The 22,323-nt window shown below is 29.0% G+C and overlaps 2 protein-coding genes across 2 annotated transcripts in view; one reads left to right on the forward strand and one right to left on the reverse strand.

Moving 5' to 3' along the window:
• LOC145945600 (fatty acid synthase-like) overlaps window positions 1-5,093 on the forward strand; it is a 55,760-nt gene extending 50,667 nt beyond the window's left edge. Inside the window, 3 exon segments of the mRNA XM_083054657.1 lie at window positions 4,430-4,515; window positions 4,518-4,827; window positions 4,918-5,093. Of these exon segments, the coding sequence (XP_082910783.1) occupies window positions 4,430-4,515; window positions 4,518-4,827; window positions 4,918-5,093 (572 nt within the window).
• A 6,062-nt stretch (window positions 5,094-11,155) lies between these two features.
• On the reverse strand, window positions 11,156-21,868 carry LOC145945395 (fatty acid synthase-like). Its single transcript, XM_083054360.1, has 19 exons — window positions 21,682-21,868; window positions 21,239-21,489; window positions 20,855-21,086; window positions 20,346-20,764; window positions 19,497-19,790; window positions 19,200-19,404; window positions 18,919-19,073; window positions 18,442-18,759; window positions 17,774-18,276; window positions 17,362-17,663; window positions 16,863-17,267; window positions 15,703-16,715; window positions 15,311-15,555; window positions 14,544-15,237; window positions 13,598-14,429; window positions 13,038-13,507; window positions 12,651-12,905; window positions 12,183-12,434; window positions 11,156-12,093 (listed from the first exon to the last, which is right to left on the reverse strand). Exons 1-19 carry the CDS (start codon window positions 21,848-21,850, stop codon window positions 11,992-11,994), a joined length of 7,116 nt encoding a protein of 2,371 aa, XP_082910486.1. The 5' UTR covers window positions 21,851-21,868; the 3' UTR covers window positions 11,156-11,991.
• Between the last annotated feature and the right edge of the window lie 455 nt (window positions 21,869-22,323).

Consider the following 22,323-nt stretch of genomic DNA (forward strand, 5'->3'; position numbering starts at 1 on the left):
ATTAATAATAATTTTTTAAAGTAATATAATTTAGAAATTAATTTAATTAGAAAAACAAAAAGTAAAAATTTTAAAAAACCGGAATCGTAACCGAAAAAATCATAATTTAAACGGTTTTCGGTTTTTTTATTTATCAAAAAACCGAAACTGGAACCGGAACAGTTATTATTCAATATTTTATTAAACCGTAACCGAAACCGAACCCTAATTTTGTTTCGGTTCGGATCCCTGCGTAACAGTAATAACAGTATGAACCGTCGGCATTTGCGTAACCCAATGTGCATCGCGAGGAGGTTGCGCGATCGGATTTTGCACATCACTATGGCCCTAATAATCCTTAAAAAGAATATATATTTTAATATTTAATAAATCATTATTCTATAATTTGAGATACATAATATATGCGAGATACGGCATACAATAAGATACAATTATTGGAAGATATTGTTAGGAGCAAGATCTAAGATATCGTTATCCTCGTTTTACATATACAGAGAAACAAAGGTAATACGATAGCCGGTTCTTGTTGACATTATCTTTCAATAATCGCATCCGTGTGCTCAACATATTAGTATTTGTGCCTACATGGACGCTACTACATACGCGATGCAAGAGAGACAAAGACAGAACGATTATCTCTCTCCTTGTCAAGCTGTCAGTATGTTACCACGAAAATTTCCCCAGTTCCTTAGATCTAGTGAGAATCGTATCGTCCAGATTTCTCATCAAATAAGTGACATAGCTTCGTGATTTTTTTTTTAATATATTCTTTATATAATAATGCAATCAGCTAAAGAGCCCGATTTTGCATTTTTGCTCTTAAAAATTTATAATAAATTAAATACGGACTCGCGGCTAACCCAACCTTACCCGTTGCTAACTGCACATTTCCCCAAGTTTATTAAAAAATTTTATTTTCACCTTTTTTTAATAAAATAGCTCTTTAGCTGATTACAGTCGAGCTTACTGATTAAGAATATCGTAAATTTAATGAGATTCATTCAGTATTTTGGCTAAAATCTGGATTATACGAATCCGTAATTCCCGGCCGGCCGACAGGCGTCTCCACCGTGTCGCCTGCCGACCCTTAAGGGGATCCTAGTCGGATCCTAAAGTTAGTTCTGTCGGTACGGCAGAACCAACTTTATTATTTTGGGATATCTTTTTATTGACTATACAGATCAATAAATCCTTTTCCACGATTAAGTACTTATAAAAACGGACCGCGTTAGCTATAATTCCATATATAAATCATATAAAAATCAAAAATTACAGTTTTGTTATCGGCTTCTTTCATGTCAGCTCGTAATAATACTTATTTAATAAAAATAGTTCTGCAGTTTATCTGTGCATAAAATATAGTATACGCGATAGAGTTAACATGAAGAAATATTAGTAAACAATAAAAAGTGAGATTGCAAGTCTAATAAAAAAGTTATATATTAAAAACATTTTCACGCATATGTGTGCATACGTGCATATGTTGGATATGTGTGGTGCTAACCTATCGTGTGTATATGTGTATACGTGTATATGTTTGGATATGTGTGGTGCTAACCTGTCGGAGTTCGACCATCCGACTAGGATCCCCTTAAACCTTAAACCATAAACTCTTGTTTCTTTCCACAAACAAATGTAATAATATCACATTTAAATATCCTCTTTTCCTTTTTTCTATTATTATATATCGAAAAAATATGTACCATTTTATTCTTATACAAATTTTATTTTATTTGTTTAATCTTAAAATACATGTACCTACAAATACTATATAAGGTTTGACAATAAAGTTCGCGAATTCAAGTTTAATTACACGAGAATTAAAAATTACTTTCAACAGCATCTTCAATAAAGTCTTTAATAACTTTTAATTAATCACAAATAATATATAAACACTAGAACAACACAAGCGCGCGCTACGCGCGTGCCATTTCTCGATTTTATATAAAAAAATGATATTTTTATATAAAGTTTGTAATAAAGTTTTATATAAAGTTTGTTTAAACATGATTAATATTTTTTGACAGAAATCAGCTGATTAAAGCATTAATTTGCTAATTAAATTTTAAAATAAAAATATGTTATAAAAATTAAAATAGTAATAATATTATAAATAATATGTTACAATACTAGTAAAAATATGCAAATTTTGACTACTAAGTATACGGAAAAACAGATTTCGAGTGTTTACGGTACATATATATATAATCCATTTATATTTATACTATAAATTTAACTATAAATTTTACTATAAATAAAAAAAATTGGTGTAAAATATTAACATTTGTTCACATATAAAATCTTTTTATTCAAATTTCTTAAATATATGTTATAATTGCACATATATTATTTGAACGTATAATTGCACTTTTATATTTTTTTATATAAACATTTTACTTATTATTTATTATTATATATATGTATATAATTTTTCTTATTTCACAGAAAGTATTAGATCACGAAGTTGATAATAATGTTCTTTCTGTGCAAACGCTGTAACATATAATAATAATTTCACATAAGAATACATTTAATAATATCTAACATATATTTAATAAGCTATATGCTATATGTTGTTACTGAAATTAACTTTTAAAATCATTTTAAAAATTAATTGCAGTATAATAACTTAGCTCTTACTTAATCGCACACTATATAATTAAAATATGTTATAAAACTCACTTGATTTTTGCGAATCCAGAGTTTCACTTTTATTTTTTACATATCCCATCTCTATATATATATGTGTATATGCGGAGATACTTTTTCTTTAGAAAGATTCTGCAGAGATCACAAAGTGATAATTGATATAATAAACGACAATTGATAATAACGTCCTTTTTTTGTGCAAATAACGCTGTAACATATAATGAGAACTTCATATAAGAATACATATATTAATATATATTAGTTGTTACTGCAATTAACTTTTAAAACGGTTTTAAAAGCCTAGTTAACATATTATTTTATATGTATGCAATATCTTTCATTCATTATCAATGTGTAATATACAAATATAGAGTATTGGCATACATTAGTCTTTTAAGATCGTTTTAAAAGTTAATTGCAGTAACAATTAGCTTACTTAATTGTACACACTATATAATTAAAATATGTTATAAAACTCACTTGATTTTTGAATCCAGAGTTTCACTTTTATTTTTCACATTTACCCCAGTGAGCAATATGTTATCAAAAGAAATTCATAAAGTACTCAAGTTTAAGAGTCGGACTTCCGATAACTCCATCAAAATGATAATATTATGATATCAATAAGTCCTCCAATGCGTCGATTTTAGAGGAAAGAAAGACATCACATAAACGACATCTAAAAGAATTCCATAATCTGACTTCTTTTAAATATCAAAAAAAGGTTACCGTTAAGAATTGCTATTTGTAGTATTATATTTTTACATATTTTTATATTTTAAAAAAATATAAATCTTAGTATACATTTCTTTTATAACATTTTATTAAAATTAAAACAGGTTTCAAAATGCCCATAGACTTTGAATAAAAAAAACTTTATGATTGCAACGTGCTTTTTGCAGACATAACCCAACTTCTTTGGTTGGATATAGAGGCAACATAGAACAAATAACAAAAATATATATGAAAATATATAATCTCTATTTTATGCTCAAATACGTATTTAATAATATTTATAATTTAAGAAAGAAAGATTAAACGTTAATATCGAAGAAAGAGTAAATGCTATCTCCTTGAAATTCAACTCAGAGCACGCAGTTCACACACGTAGTATACCGGGTGTCCCATTTTAAAGGACCCACTCAAATATCTCAGAAACACTGCGTTAAATAAAAAAATGTTTCCTACAAAAGTTGTAGGATTTCGAGGGGGACATAACATAGTAATATTCATATGACCTTGGGCGGCGTCTCCAAGGTCAAGTGAAGGTGAGAATAAATTTTTTAAATGGAAACCCATATTTTTTTATTATAACATCTTTTTCTACTAATTAATTTGAACAACTTTTATCTGAAGCATTTTTTTATTTTCTTCAAAATTCACCTTCTCACCTTCAAATTCTTACCTTCATTTGACCTTGGAGATGCCGCCCAAGGTCAAATGAATATTACTACGTTATGTCCCCCTCGAAACCCTACAACTTTTGTAGGAAACATTTTTCGATTTAACGCAGTGTTTCTGACAATGAAATACTTGAGTGGGTCCTTTAAAATGGGACACCTGGTATATGTGGCTTGCCCATGTGCGGCGTTCGTAAAATAGCACGCTTGCTAGAGACTTTACAGACATCTATGAATAGACAACATAAAGAGCTCTTCTGAAAGATATCTTACAAAAAGATAACTTACTAATATCATTTTTAAGCGAAATTAATGAAGTCTTCTAAAAGTTCTTTTAAAGAGCTCTTCCTCTCAATAATGCTCACTGGGAAAAATGTTAGACGAACTGTCCAGGGAGATATGTCCTGAATTACGGCACTTTGTAATGTTTTCTTCCGTTTCCTGCGGTAGAGGAAACGTTGGACTATTTAAACTAATTACGGCATGGCCAATTCCGTCATGGAGAAAGTATGTGAGAAGAGAGTGAGGGATGGATTACCCGGACTGGCGATTCAGTGGGGAGCCGTAGGTGATGTAAGTCTTGTTGCTGATATGAAAGAAGAAGATAAAGAACTCGTTATCGGCGGCATCTTGCAGCAAAAGATATCCAGCTGTCTTGATGAGCTCGATGGATTTTTATTGCAAAGCCGACTAATCGTCAGCAGCATGGTCATAGCCGAGAAAAAAGCGGGATCTTTCGGACTTGACAATATGGTGAAAACTGTCGCTAATATTCTAAATAAGTATTCGCATGCAGATTCGGATGTTAATTATTTCTCGTATAATATATATAATAAATCATATAATTTATTTTTACTTTATATGGCAGATTTAAAAGACCTGAAGAAAATTAACCAAAATACATCTCTAGCCGAACTTGAAATGGATTCCATGATGGGTACGGAAATCAAGCAAACCTTAGAACGAGAATTCGATATCTTTTTATCTATACAAGAAATACAATTATCTTTCTACACAAAACAGAAATCTTACTTATTAATTTAAAAATAAATTTTATAGAATTATTTTTAAACAATCTTATTAGGAAATTTATGTCATTTTAGTGCCCCGACCCGGGCACGCCAAGTTTTTGTTCGTTATTTTAATCCTTTCAATGCCGGGTCTAAATCGTTTTGATTATGCAGATAACATCATTCTTAAAAATACAATGGTAATTCTATGATAAATTTTATATTCAGATCAGTTAATAATCTGCAAAATTAATACACATTTATATTTAGCTGAGTAGCTTTTTTAAATATTTAAAATAAGACAAATTTTTTTTATTTTTTTTTTTTATTTTGTTTTTTATATGTACGTATGTATTCGTGTGACTTTCGGTTGTCATACACGTATTTAATCAATCACAGTTGAATTTGAGAAGAATAATCGAATATAATTGGTCAATTTCTTACGTCTTATGTCTTAAATTTTTATTGTAGACGCTGCTTCCCGCCAGATACCATTCTTATAATTTTATATTCAATGAACCAACCAACTTAACATATATTGTGTTCAAATTCAGCGGATACATAATCACAAAGTAAAAATTTTCCGTTAAACGTATAGACATGATAATGCAACTTTTGCGTTTTCAAGAAGTATTATTCAATTATCTGCAGTTTCTATTCAAAACTTCTTTGGTTGGATATAGAGGCAACATAGAACAAATAACAAAAATATATATTTATGAAAATATATAATCTCTATTTTATGCTGAAATACATATTTAATAATATTTATAATTTAAGAAAGAAAGATTAAACGTTATATGTGGCTTGCCCATGTGCGGCGTTCGTAAAATAGCACGCTTGCTAGAGACTCTACAGACATCTATGAATAGACAACATAAAGAGCTCTTCTGAAAGATATCTTACAAAAAGATAACTTACTAATATCATTTTTGAGAAAAATTAATGAAGTCTTCAAAAAGTTCTCTTAAAGAGCTCTTTCTCTCAACAATGCTCACTGGGAAGTCATATAATACGTGCAATTGTAAAGCATCAATAATAAATATGCAATATATGTATGTGTCTTTAATTAGCTAATGATTAAAAATCTTTAAACAATACGAAAGAATGCGATTAAAAATATGAAAAATATTAATAGAATAGTTCACAGTTCGATAATAAAAAATATTGAAAAAAATGTGTGACATAACGTAACGAGTTATACTCTCTAAAGGGCGACTATATAAAATTATGAGAAAATTAATTATCACAGTGTTAATTAATGATTAACACTCTCTAAAAAAAAAATAAAAGAGCGTATTTAAAAATGTAGGAAAATATTAATAAAATAGTCCTCCAGTCGATAAAAAATATTGAAAAAAACACGTGACATACATTTTTATGTAACGTATAAAGAACGACCGTAAAATTATGAAAAAATTAATTATCGCCAATAATGAGTAAACCTATTTTTTAAAAATAAAGGAATGCGTTTAAAAATATACGGAAATATTAATAAAATTGTTTTCCGTCCGATAATAAAAAATATTGAAAAAATTGTGACATAATATGTAACGTTATTATACTCGATCCTAGACTTATGAAAATATTAATTACCGCTAAAATATTATTGCCGCTAATTATTAAAATTCTTTAGAAAATAAAAAAGTGTGATAAAAAAGTATTAGAAAATATTAATAGAATTGTTCTCCTCGCGATAATAAATTATACAGATAATACACTGAATTAAAGTTACACCTTCTAACGGATTTCAATAAAATTATAATATGATAATATTAATTAATGCCGCTAATGACAAAAATTGTTTAAAAACTAAAGGATATGATATAGTGTATAGATAAATTCTAATATTATATTTTTTTGTTTCAAAAATAATATATTTTGAAAAACACGTGAACAACTTAATAACGCAATATTTTAAACCGAGCGATTATAAAATTGTGAGTAAATTAATTAACAGGTTTAATTATTATTAAAACTTATTACAAAATATAACAATATAAAATATAATAACATTTTAGTAAAATAATTTTTTATTTTAAAAATAACATAACTATTAAGGGGATCCCCGAGCGAACGGCGAACTCCGACAAAATAGCAGCGCCACTATTTTGGAATTAAAATATTTGTAATTACCGACTGATTATCAAATGGTAATTACTGACATTTTAAATTCCACATTATCGATTATCTCAGGTCAAACATGTATTAAAAATCGATGTATACATTGCATATGTGAAGTCACTTTATGCTATGTCTACATAGATTTGAACGTAAATATGCATCGGCAATATACATGCATTCTTTGGATATCATTATATATATAGTGTATATAAGATAATAATCAGATTATAATAAGATTATAATCAGATTATAATAAGATTATAAAATATATTCAACAACAAGATTGATTGACTAGTTACAATAATAGTACAGATATACAGTATTTATGGCGAGAAGAAACATTCTTTAAAATTTATACATTTCTTTTTATTTACATCTTATAAATAAAACAAATCTTTAATAATTGTCAATATAAATCGATTATATTAATATATTTTTATCTATTAGCACAATAATATTACCTATAATATGTATACACTCCGCAAAATAATTGGGATAAAAAAAAATTGTGTCTAAAAAAATAGGCAAATTTTAAATAGCTGTAACTTTGTTTCAAAAAATGAGAATTTAAATTCTAAAAAAGGGTTTCTTAAAATCTCTACTTTCGAAAGGACACACATTTTTTACTTTCTTGAAATCTGGTATTTTTTATATACAGAAAACGACGAACTTAACAAAATGGGAAATTTTCTTCTCACTTTGTAGACGTGTTGCATGCACAAAAAAATTTGAAAAAATTTTTTGATTTTTTTACGGCTTGAAGTTTTCCCTGCAAAATTGTTTTTTAAAATTTTAATTTCGATTTTTCCTTATAAAGTTATCCAGAATTGAAGAGAAAGTGATCATTTTTACTTTGATCGTTCATAACTCCGTTAAAAATCATTGTACAACAATTTTAAAACTGAATTCTTAAAGCTGAATCTTTATGCTCTATAGTATGATATAGTGGGCGAAATTTTTTAACTCGTAAATTTTTTTATAAATAGGTAAAAATAACGAAAAATTTCGCGAGTTTTCTCTTTTTTGTTTAAATTTCGAAAAAAATTACGCAAGGTGACTAAAAAAATTTTATGGACTTAATATTTTGTCTCTTTTAGTACCTCAAATTTTACAAAAAATCACAGACTTGCTGTGATAATTTCTTTATAGTGATCCGTATGTTCAATATGATCGATGCGTACAATATGTTCAAAAAACTTGATTTGCTTTGATAAAAAATTAAAAAAGTAAAATCTGTGGCAAAATGTTTTTCTCCATTTTCTAACATAATTTTTTAACTTGCCTCAACGTAAAATTTCGAAAATTTATAGTTGCATATTATTTCCAAAATTACCACCGACATCAGCTTCACCCAAAGTTCACCATGTAGAGATTGTACGATTGAATTTGCGCTTTGGATGAAGCTGATGTCGGTGGTAATTTTGAAAATAATATGCAACTTTAAATTTTCTAAATTTGATGTTGAAGCAAGTTAAAAAATTATGTTAGAAAGTGGAGAAAAAATTGTTTTGCCAGATTTTACTTTTTTAAACTTTTTATCAAAGCAAATCAAGTTTTTTTAACATATTGTACGCATCAATCATTTTAAACATACGGATCACTATAAAGAAATTATCACAGCAAGTCTATAATTTTTCGTCAAAGGGGTACTATAAGACACAAAAATTTAAGTCCTTAAAATTTTTTTAGTCACCTTGCGTAATTTTATTCGAAATTTAAACAAAAAAGAGAAAGCTCGCGAATTTTTTCGTTATTTTCACCTATTTGTAAAAAAGTTCACGAGTTAAAAAAAATCGGCCACTATATCATACTACAGAGCAAAGATTCAGCTTTAAGAATCAAGTTTTAAAATTGCTGTACAATGATTTTTAACGGAGTTATGAACGATCAAATTGAAAATGATCACTTTCTCTTCAATTCTAGATAACTTTATAAGGAAAAATCGAAATTTAAATTTTAAAATACGATTTTGCAGGGAAAACTTCAGGCTTTAACGTGAAAAAGTAAAAAAATTTTTTCAAATCTTTTTGTAATGCGACACGTCTACAAAGTGAGAAGAAAATTTTCCATTTTGTTAAGTTTGTCGTTTTCTGTATATAAAAAATACCACAATTTAAGAAAATGATAAATTGCTGTGACCTTTCGAAAGTAGAGATTTCAAGCTTTGAAACCCTTTTTTAGAATTTAAATTCTTATTTTTTGAAACAAAGTTACAGCTATTTAAAATTTGCCTATTTTTTAGACACAATTTATTTTGATCCCAATTATTTTACGGAGTGTATTTTTATTAATATTATTACAGATCTTTTAATGTATTATTATGAAATTGTACATTTTCTTGTAATTCCATGTATTATTGCGTGGGAGTGTCTGATTTAAAATATTTTATTATATTATAAATAATATTATTTTTACAATTAGAGTTTATAAAAATGATCACTCTTATGCTATTGTAACTAGTCAAATCTTATATATGTACTTATTTATAGGGATGTGCTGCATATCAGGTAAATATTCGGTATCTGGATATCCAGCTACTTTTTTATTTATTTAGAATTATCCGGCTATTCAACCTATTCGGCCATTTTCCACAATCTGATGATTCAAAATAAATAATAAATATAAAATCGTATACCGTATATAAAACGTATTGATAAAAGTATTTATTTAGTTAGATTGACCAAAAATTTGGTGAAATATAGATCACCAAAATATTTCACCTAATTTTTGGCCATCTAATAATAAATACTTATTATTTAATTTATTGTATATTTTTATACAGGGTGTATTTTATACATCTTGTAACGGTTGCCACGATTCTTTAAACGTTTCCGACAGTTTAAAAAAAAGTTTATATATAGTAAAAGTTTACTTACTTTACGCAAGCTATAACGTGCAATAAAAAAAAAGAAAAATTTTTAATAAAAATTGAAACTTTGAATTTTTTAAGTAAAATCACCATATTAAATAAATAAATAATACGTATATAATATATACGTATATACGTATATATTATATTTGATATAATATTTATTTATTTATATTAAATAAATTAAATAATAGAAGTATTTATTGTTAGATGGCCAAAAATTAGATGAAATATTTTGGTAACCTATATTTCATCAAATTTTTGGTCAATTTAACTAAATAAATACTTTTATCAATACGTTTTATATACGGTATACGATTTTATATTTATTATTTATTTTGAATCATCAGATTGTGGAAAATGGCCGAATAGGTTGAATAGCCGGATAATTCTAAATAAATAAAAAAGTAGCTGGATATCCGGATACTGGATATTTACCGGATATCCGGCACATCCCTACAAATAAGAACATATATATATATATATATATATATATATATATAAGATTTGACTAGTTACAATAGCATAAGAGTGATAATTTTTATAAACTCTAATTGTGAAAATAGTATTACATATAATATAATAAAATATTTTATCAGACACTATTACGCAATAATACATGGAATTACAAGAAAATGTACAATTTCATAATAATACATACATCAAAAGATCTGCGATAATATTAATAAAAATATATAAGTAATATTATTGATAATAGATAAAAATATAATATTTTAAATAATTAATCAATTTATATCAACAGTACAGTTGTAAGATTTGTTTTATTTATAAGATACATAAATAAAATAAATGTATAAATTTTAAAGAATGTTTCTTCTCCATAAATATTATACTATATCTGTACTATTATTGTATTATTGTAACTAGTCAATTAATCTTGTTATTGAATATATTTTATATTTTCTTTTATATAATCTTATTGATATAAATATATAATATATATATAATATATATATATATGTATATATTTATATATATATATTATATATTTATATATATATATATATTATATATTTATATATATATATATATTATATATATTTATATATATTTATAAATATTTATTAATAATTTTTGTTTGCTTTCTATTCCTTCTCGCGTTCTTGCTTTCAACGACATTATAATATACATGAATATTGAGTGTGTCGCGATTCTTATCTATAAACAAAATAATGATCCATGTGGCAACAGCGCACGTGAAAATTTATAACGTCCTCTATCTGAATATTTGAGAAATAATAACTGCTGTTTTTTGCTCCACTACACCTACAACACACGCACACATACGTGCGAATCGTAGTTCAAGTTATACTTCTATATTAAGCTTCTAATTCAGATTTAGAGGGTAACAGTGCTTTCTTTCGTGCATCTCAATCCCAGGGAACTTGCCTTTTTATTCATACAAAATGTATATTTATTATACAAAGCACGTATTATGACGAGTTGACAGCTAGGATGACAGCTGAGAGGTAACGAAAATTATAATTTTGTAATTATTTCTTATTTTTCATATGAAATCGAAGTTCGCTGAGATCATTGATGTATGTATTGCAATCGTAGAGAAGCAATTTTAATTCTGTCAAATCAATGCAACGAGAGACTAGAAGTACGAAAATAGTGCTTCGTCGGTAAAAAAAACAGTCGCGAGGGATCCCCTTAAGAAATATCTCAATGAAAATTAAACCGTTATACTTCAAAATTAAATCAAATTTTATTGTTATGAATCTTATAAAGTTATTTAAAATTAAATAAAAGTTTTTCAGTCACCCTGTGTTTATAAGACTGTTGTTATAAGAAGTTGTTATTATGAATAATTTAATTAATATTTAATTAATATTTCTTATAAACACAATAATATTTCAATTTAATTATATATTTAAATTACTCATAATAACAACCTAATAATAATAATAACAATTCACATTGCTTCTCCATTAATCGCAGCAGTCACCTTCTCGTTACTTAAGATCGTCATGTGATCACCTGTGATGTAATGTACTTCCACTTTGTTTTGAGTTACCTGAAATATTATATATATTTCATTTTAAAAAGTTTTATTGAATATAATTTATTAGATATAAATCTTAACAAAACTTTTTCTGAAAATACCTTATGCAAATCATAATCCTTTTCGATCTCATATGCATGCGGAGATATAGCTTTCAATAATGTTATGGCCGATTTAATACGCGATAAAGTAGAAGGATCATATTGTCGAATAGCGGCTGAATGTTTATACACTGTTGTACACAGTGTTTTCAGATTTATCGGTGAAAGTAATGTATTCATTGCTAAAAAGTGTTTGGCAAAAATATCAAACCGCTTCTCCCAAGTTTTACATCCCTTTAATTCCATTAGAACCTGTCAAATTTACACATTCTGTTTTTAAATATAACTTCGAAAACTTGTAAGGACTTTTATTTTAATATAATTGTTTCAAAATAACTAATAATTTATGAAAAACTTGTGATTGTTGACTAAATTAAAGAATTGTAAGAAAGATAAGATGCTACTATAGTAATGTTTGTAAATAAAAATATATTTTCACGTATACTAAAAAAACGTTATAAATTATACCTTTTCATCGGTTTCTACGTTATAAATTTCCATAATAATCTTCAGAATATTAATTTGAAGTTCTGCATCGCTAGAACTTGGGAAATAAAATTCGTTTAATGTTCGCACTTGTTCAGGAGCACCATCGATGAAAACAAGTCGTCCTTTAAAATTCATAGCTTCCAATCTTCTTGCTAATTCAATTGCGATGATAGATCCAAAAGAATATCCTACCATTACAAAATCTTTTCCATCTTTCAGTCTTGATAATACGTGCTATAAAAATATTGTAACAATTCACGATAAATTTTCGTATCAATTTTATTTTTAATAAATATATCTATTAGACTTAAAAAAAAAAAAAATTTTTTATTGTATAAAATGAATTTATTAATACGATCACGATACCTCTATATGATAATCGGTCATCTCCGTTATTGTGTTTAGAGCGTTAATATTATTTATGGTACACTGCAAGGATGTCATCGAAAATTTTATATTTGATGTTAAGTGTTTAAAAGCAGATGCACAACCATCGATTCCCGGTATAAGAAAAACTTGAATCATATTATTTGTCTCTCCTTTAGCCGGAAAATCCAAACAGATTTCTGTCGTAAAATCTTCGTCCTTTACGAGACCGAATAATTTTATATAGTTTGATTTCTTTGCATCGATTGACTTTTCACCCTGCGTATTATCGTTACCAGTGCTGGACATTTCAATGAGCTTTACAAAAGTAAAATTTCGTATTTCTGGTATAGATAAAAAGACATCGAATTCTCGTTCTAAGGTTTGCTGGATTTCCGTACCCATCATTGAATCCATTCCAAGTTCGGCTAGAGATGTATTTTGGTTAATTTTCTTCAGGTCTTTTAAATCTGCCATATAAAGTAAAAATATATTATATGATTTATTATATATATTATACGAGAAATAATTAACATCCGAATCTGCATGCGAATACTTACTTAGAATATTAGCGACAGTTTCCACCATATTGTCAAGTCCGAAAGATCCCGCTTTTTTCTCGGCTATGACCATGCTGCTGACGATTATTCGGCTTTGCAATAAAAATCCATCGAGCTCATCAAGACAGCTGGATATCTTTTGCTGCAAGATGCCGCCGATAACGAGTTCTTTATCTTCTTCTATCATATCAGCAACAAGACCTACATCACCTACGGCTCCCCACTGAATCGCCAGTCCGGGTAATCCATCCCTCACTCTCTTCTCACATACTCTCTCCATGACGGAATTGGCCATGCCGTAATTAGTTTGTCCAACGTTTCCTCTGCCGCAGGAAACGGAAGAAAACATTACAAAGTGCCGTAATTCAGGACATATCTCCCTGGACAGTTCGTCTAACATTTGCGTTGCCCAGGCCTTCGATTTGAAAGATTCCGCAAAGGTATCCGCGGTTTGATTCTTTAGAACATTATCCTTTAACACCACAGCAAGGTTGAAAATAGCATCCACCGGTGCTTTTTCTTCCGCAGTTCGCAAGAGGTGTTGGCAATCGTTGCGATTGGCGATATTGATATTTTTGACAATGCGCACATTTACACGGTAGGATTCCCACAAATAAATTTTCATGCGCTGATAACCATTTTTTACCCCAGTTCGCGAAACTAATACGACGTTCTTGGCACCTCGCAGTATTAGCCAGTCAGTTAACTCCAAACCAAATCCACCCAGACCTCCTATTATGATGTAGCTTCTATCGTCGCGACAATAATAACGGCGATGTGCGAGAACAGGTTCGTTCAAAGATTGATTTTCCTCTGGAATCTTTAAAATTATCTAAAAAAAAATATATATATATATATATATATATTAGAGACGTAGAAATTTAAAAAAAAATGTTAAATACTATTATTTATAAAAACTGTGAATTTAATTATACTATTAGCACACCTTTCCAATGTGTTTCCCACTTGCCATGTATTTAAATGCCGCTTCGATTTCTGTTTTTGGAAAAACTTTCACCTGAATTGGTTTGATGGCCCCATTTTTCAGACCATCAGCCATCATTTTGCACAATAGGGGCTTAGCCTTGTGATGACCGACAAACATATTGTCTAGTAGAATTCCGTAAAAACTTATGCCTTTTTTAAACACACTCATATCTAGAGGATTGTTAGAAACGAGATCGAACTTGCCAATCTCCAGAAAACGACCGCATCGTGCTAGACAACGAACGGACGCGATTAACTTTTCTTCCGCCAACGAATTCAACACGATATCCACGCCGCGATTATTTGTTTGCGACATTATCATTTGTTCGAAACTAGTATCTCGAGAATTTCCAATATGCTCATCCATAATAGTCGGAAACGTTTTTTTAATAAATTCTCGCTTTTCAGGTGTACCCACAGTAGTGAACACCTCGCATCCCTCATTAAGAGCAAGGTGGATAGCTGCTTGTCCAATGCCTCCAGTACCGGAATGTATTAGTATTTTATCGCCCTTCTTCATCTTCCCACGAATATATAAAGCAAAGTAACATGTGCTGTAAACGCAAGGGACTGTAGCCGCCTCTTCGAATGTCCATCTATCAGGTATGTTCCAACATAAATCTTTGTCTTTGACAACGACGTTTGCTATACATCTAGAGAGAGCAATGTTAATCAATATTATTTTATACGTAATATATTTATTGTTTGAATAATTCTAATATTTACTTATTATCACGAAGTCCCATTACGCGTCGTTCATTGACATCGAATCCTACATATTCCATTCCTAGAGACGTACTTTGAAATCGTCCTTGAGATATTTTCATTTGGTGTAAATTTAATTTAGCAGTGGCTAACATTACGTCTCTAAAATTGATAGACGAATAGACCACATGTATTAAATCTTTTCGATGAGAATCAATAGATATATCGTTTTCAGACCAACATAATGTACATAGATCCCCGCGAACCTATCGAAATGTGAGAAAACATTTTATGTATAACATATATGTATAAAACGAAACTTTAAATAGCAAAGATGCATATCATAAAATGAAAATTATTATTAATAAAATAAATTCATAATATTGATACACTGTGCAAAAATTGGTATATACCATTTGACGGACGTAGGCGGCAGCTACAGGTTTCGGTTCTGTACATGACAATTTTAAGTACCTGTAAGATCCCCAGGTCTTGTTAGAGCGCAAAACATTTATAGATATATCTTTTTGCAATTGTTGCATATAAAAGGGATTTTGTAAAGAGAATTTAGGAGCCTCCGGATCTTGAATAAGTATACCTCTGACGAATTTGCCGCCTGATTCTTTTCTCAAACAATTAACGAAACCTAACAAACCGCACTCTCTTTCTCCAACAATTATGACTCTATTGTTTTTATTAAATTGATTCTCATCGTTTACAATCAATTTTAGTTCTTCGAGCCAATTAAAGTTGTTATTATTTATATAAACAATAGTTGTTTGCTTTATCTGAACTTTTTTTTTCAGAAGCACGATTATTTCCGTCTCTGTACGTTTTTCAAGAATAACATTTAATTCGTATTGCCGCAAATATTTGTTGTAATCAATTGTGTTGCACTTTTCACGCGTCAATAAATAGCCACCTTTTGTCACGAATGATAAAAGTCGTTCTAACGAGTTTTCTTGTTTCGTCAAAAGATTAAATCCGACAGCTATTAAAACTTTATCGTCTACAGATGATTTGTTAAAACTTCCGATTGTAACATTTTGCGGCAATTTTACTTGATCGAAACGATTCGATGATGTTAATAAAGTAATATTCGCCTGTATTAGCGGTATATTACTAAGAGTTTCAATCAATGATAAATATGATAAATCTTCCAATGTTATATCATCGATATCCTCTACTAGTTCAACGGCTTTCACTTTAGTGATCTGATGATCTTCTAAAGCAAGTTGCATAGATATTTGGATGGCTTCGGCCAAAGAAATCTTCGCACGATCATGATGAGCTACAAATAGGTATTCCTCGAGAACGGGATTCTGGATTAATTTACGACGAGAAATCACGGTAGCTTTAGCACCTCGAATCTCTATTCCTCCAGATATAATCGCATCTATGTCTCTGTATATTCGTACTGGTAATTCTATAATGAGACAAAGTAGGAATTTCGCTAACAATGAAAAGATTCTTTTACTTAATATTAAGAATAATGGAATAGGTAAAATATAAGTTTTTTTAACACTTTTATTTAATTTTAAATTATTAAATTTTTAATTGATGAAGTACATACGTTTCTTTTCTGTTACCACGTCTCGCAGCTTTGACATGTGAAGTACAGGGTCAATCACCAATTTTAGAATACTCGTAGGAACATATAAGTCCCTAGTATCGTATCCAAGAATATGTAACTGTAACATAGTATCCATGAATGTTACCCAATTATTTTCCCAAGCGATATGTCCTTTTCCGCCTGAAACAGATGCGCTTTTCAATCCGCGGAAAAAATCACGGTATTGGTAGCCGCGTAATTTCAGTTCTTTGTATATGTCTCGAGCAGTCATGCGTTCTTCTTCTTTGTCATCATTTTCCGGCAATAGATTAGTCGGAATCATTTCTTGTTCCGGATTTGATACAGTATGTACTGTACCTATTACCACAACGCTATCTCCTTCGATAATTTCAAATTTTCCGCTGTCTGTAATATTTTGATATTCAATATTACATATAATTAGGAAAGAAGTAGAAAGTGATCTTAAAATTACTATAATACAATAATAATTTTTAAATACCTTCTTGTATCGAAATCGTCAAATTTACAGCATTATTCGATAAATGAGTAGCACGAATAAAACATATATCTCGAAATACTATCGGCATAGTTGTGTATGTTTTCCCTTTCATCATGCCGATGGTTTCCCAAACGAGTGCAAGATATCCTGTCGCTGGTAGTAAATTTCTTCCGTCAATTACATGACCGACCATATAGTCATAGCTATCGTCGCTGAGTTTGATTTCGACGTGTCTTTCTCTGGATTGTATACGCTTCTGCGATTGATAAGTTGGTACAAACCAATCTTTAGAATGGTCCCATCTACATAACATGGCATTAAAATATTTTATATATTATGTATATGCTTGTATCTCCAGATGTTTCTTATTTATATAAATAACAGAGAGATTGATTATAAAATTATATTGTACCTGATAGACGGAGAGATCATAGGAGTGCTTCGACTAACTGGAAATTCCACTGGCGGATATAAATTAGCGATTTGTGGCTGTAAGCCACAATTGTAAAGTTTTCCAATTCCTTGCAAAATTATATCCGTAGTATTTTGCTCAGTGCGCTGAGTTAATACAATGTTCGTCACTTTTGGATGTAACGAATCTTTCAAGATTAGCTGTAGCATGTTATCAGGTGAAATTTCGATGGTCACGGCGTTATTTGGAATTAAATTCGTTGCTTGTTCAAAGAGAACGGTATTTAGTATACTACGCGTGTGATAGTTTGCTGAAAAAAATTTCGATGCTTCAGTGGACCTTTCGGTGCAAGGTACAGAAGTACTGATCCATCTTGGACTTCGTTTCTTCGGCCGCGGTATTACTTGGTTCAAATTAATTAAAAGCTGCTTTTTCACCGATGCCAGATAACGACTGTGATATGGTATATCGCAAGAGATTTTTTTTACGTTAATGTTATTAATCTGACAAAACAAAGTGAATTAATGCAAGCAATTATTAAGTAAATTAAATATAAGAATTTAATATATATCTAATGGAAAAAAAAAAAAAAAAAAAAACATTAAGAAAAAAAATAGAAAGTCAGAAGGTCAAAATAAAAAATAAATTATAAAATTATAAAATAATACCTGTAATTCTTTCAGAAATTTTTTTATGGACCTCGGTGGCCCGCTTACAATGTTGCTTTTTTGATTATTGTTGCACACTATCTCGATATCTGTAGGACATTTACTTTTTAGAATTTTATACTCCAAATTTATAATTGCCATAGAACTATGAATTGTGGTTTTTTCGATGGAAGCTAAACCAATAAAGTATGCCGCTAAAATAGTTTGTTTGAGTGTCATACATTTATCGACATACGCACACCCAAGTTCACCAGCAGAATGACTAATTATATATTCTGCAGTAATGTCTAAGGATGTTAAGAGATCTACTAAGCCAATCTATAAAAATTTATAAAGATAATTTTATTATTATATTATATTTAAAAACGCTATTCGCATTGTTAATACATACTATTTTCATATAAGTTTTATATAATATATTTATATAATATTTATAAACTATATTTATAAACATTTATGATATTATATAATATTTACCTGAATAGCGACTATGCCGACAAATGCGTGTAAAGCATTTTCACACCCGTTTTGTTTTGTTAGAATGTTTATGATATTTATATCATATGGTTTTAAAATGATGTCGCACATTTTTACAGCATTTGCAAAGGCATCAAATTTTAATAAATTTTCACCTAAAAGAATTTAAATTTAGAGATAATTAAATTATTAAAATAATTTAGAGATAATGATAATTTAAATTTTAATTATTATTTCAATGTGTTATATTATACGTGAAATATAAAATATTGAATATATACCCATCCTTGGCCATTGCGTGCCTAAGGCAGAGAAAACGAAGCAAACAGGTCTTTTAATATTCTGATTATTTTGAATTTCCCTTATTGAATTTTGTTGCAAAGTATCTAGTATAATATATCCTCTCCATGGATGACCATCTATATTTTCCGAATGAATATCGTGTATTAAACGGATATACTCTGCATCTGTCGAATGATTAGCGACCTACAAAACAAACAATTTTCTTAAAATTTCTGCAACAAATATAATATTTTCTAATTACTGAATATAATATTACTTTCGAAATATTTACTAACATCGTTTAAAAACGAGTTTACTGATTCTTTAGTGCATCCGGACAAAGTCACAAGTCTTGATAAACCATCGCTCGCTGCTCCGTAATTAACTTTCTGTTTGGTATTCCATTTTAGCAACAAATGAACATTAGATCCTCCGAAACCGAAAGAATTAATGCCTATGTAACCATTCTTAAGTGGCAGTTCTTTTGTAACCACATGGATGCTTCCATTTGCAAAGGCATCTATATCATCTCGTGGCGATGTATAATTGATATTTGGTGGAACAAGACCAGTTTCGAATGCTATTATTACCTTCAAAATCAATAAAATTAATTATATAACAATATATATTTTTATGTTTGTATACATATATATCAAAAAATTATCCCGCGTAATAATGTCGCGTAATGTTATTTTATTATATTATTATATATATCACCGCAAGAATTTCTTCAATTTATTCAAAAATTAATTTAAAAAATTAAAAAATAATAAAAATAAGTAAATTTTAATTTGTGTGGATATAAATGCTATTATTACCTAAAAAAACTCAATAAAATTAATTATATAGCAATATATATTTTTATGTTTGTATAAAAAAATTATCCGACTAATGTCGCGTAATGTTATTTTATTATATTAATTATATTTTATTATATTATATATTATTATAATTAATATAATTAATAAATCAATTGTTATATAATAATAAACATATCAAAATTCCCATGCTTCACCATATAAGAAATAAAATTTATTTGTCATACACGCGAAACTTACAGTATATTACTTTTCTTATCATGAAAACATTGTAATGATGTAAACATTATAAACACATTATAATACAAAACAATTACGTATTTATACCTTAGCGATTTGAGCGAAACCACTCGCTGGTTCAGTGTGACCAAGATTAGATTTTACGGAGCCGATCATCAACGGAGTCTTTCTGTTTTTACACAAAGCATTATAAATGGCATTGACTTCCACAGGATCGCCAGCTTTGGTACCGGTACCATGCGCTTCAATGTAATCTAGGCATGTTGGTGATATTCCGCACTCGTTGTAACATTCCTTCAATAAAATACTCTGGACATGCATCGATGGGAACGTTATTCCTTCTTCCTTATAACCATCGTTGTTCATTTTAATATGCTCACACGTGGCGTAAATTCTTTTAGCATTTTTTGCTTTTTGAAGATATAGTACCGATATGATTTCGCTACGTGAATAACCGCTAGCGGCACTATCAAAAGGCCTGCAGTAACCATCGGATGACAAAACACCTAAAATTATTCAGTATGTACCTTTACCCACACATACACTCACACACGTGTATGATCTGATCAAATATTAATTAATTTTAGTAAAAATACCAAGACGAGAGAAGTTCAGATTTAAACTGGGATGTAAGCATAAGTTTGAGGCTGCAATTATCGCATCCTCGCATCGACCTGACATGATCTCGCCATAACCGCGAGCTATGGCATACATGCTAGAGCTGCATGCTGTATCGACTATATAAGATGGTCCTTTCAAATCCAACCAATATGAAAGCATATTTCCCACTATAGATTTGCTACATCCAATAATGTTTAAACCGTCTATCTAATTATAAAATAGCAATAACAAATGTTAACATATGTGAATATCATATGTGAATTCGATAATTTTTCATCTCAACTATTTTTTCTCTCTATATTTATTAATTATCTCTATATTTATAAATGATTTATTTTATTATCAACAATTTTCTTTACCTGAAGATTCTCATAAAGAAATTTCTCTTGCGAGTCAAGGAAAGATGTTCCTATAATCACGGCAGTATTTTTTCCTCGTAATTGTTTTGGATTGATTCCCGCATCAATAATTGCTTCATAAGTATGTTCCAATAAAATTCTCGCCATAGGATCTAACGTCTGTGCTTGTTTGAAATTTATGTTGAAAAAATCAGCATCAAATTTTTCCAAATTATTAATCGTCCCCATGCGTTTTGGTAAATCCGGATGGTCTGACGAATTAAATAATTTCGTAAAAATTATAACATTTGTGTAATAAAATTTCTGGTATACTTTTAATGTGACATTTTATTAAAAAATATATTTTTATAACATATAACTATTGTAATTGTATTTATTGAAGAAGAGAAAACTAGTTACATTAATCAATCATAAGTAAATGCAAGACTATAAATTATAAGTACCTATTTTCCATCGGCAATGATCTGCTCTAACAAGATCAACTTTGTTGAATAGATTTTCTTTTAACTGATTCATGTTGTTTGAATTTGGAAATCTACCAGCAATACCAGATATAACGATTTCATTACCAGAATCAATATTAATGCATGGTTCATATGTTTCTTTCGCCATAATGTCAATTATTTTTGAATATGTTAATCTGGAAAAATAGTATATATGTATATTTTATATACTTTGTATTATTTATTATCAAGGTTGGGTAATAACTAGTTAATTAGTTAAAAATTAAATAAAACAAATTGGAAACTTGCACATTGCTTCTTCACCATTCTATTTCGCTTATTAAGTTTCCTCTATGAGCAAGCTAGTTTTTCAATTTCGGCTTTCTCAAAAAAAGCTTAATGAGCGAAAAAAATTGTGCAAATGTGGAAATTTGCACATTGCTTCCTCAACATATTATTTCGTTTATGAGGATAATTTTTCAATTATGGCTTCCTCATAGAGGAAGCTTAACTTGCCATAATTTTAAAACATTCTTAATGAGCAAAATTAAATTGCGATCAAGCAATGTGCAAGTTAAGCTTTCTCTATGAGAAAACCATAATTGAAAAACCAATCTAATAAGCGAAATAATATGTTGAGGA

This window comes from Prenolepis imparis, unplaced genomic scaffold (assembly GCF_030444845.1).
Source record: "Prenolepis imparis isolate NDT839.2.m4 unplaced genomic scaffold, iyPreImpa1.0 SCAF_14, whole genome shotgun sequence".
In the NCBI taxonomy this organism is placed as follows: domain Eukaryota; kingdom Metazoa; phylum Arthropoda; class Insecta; order Hymenoptera; family Formicidae; genus Prenolepis; species Prenolepis imparis.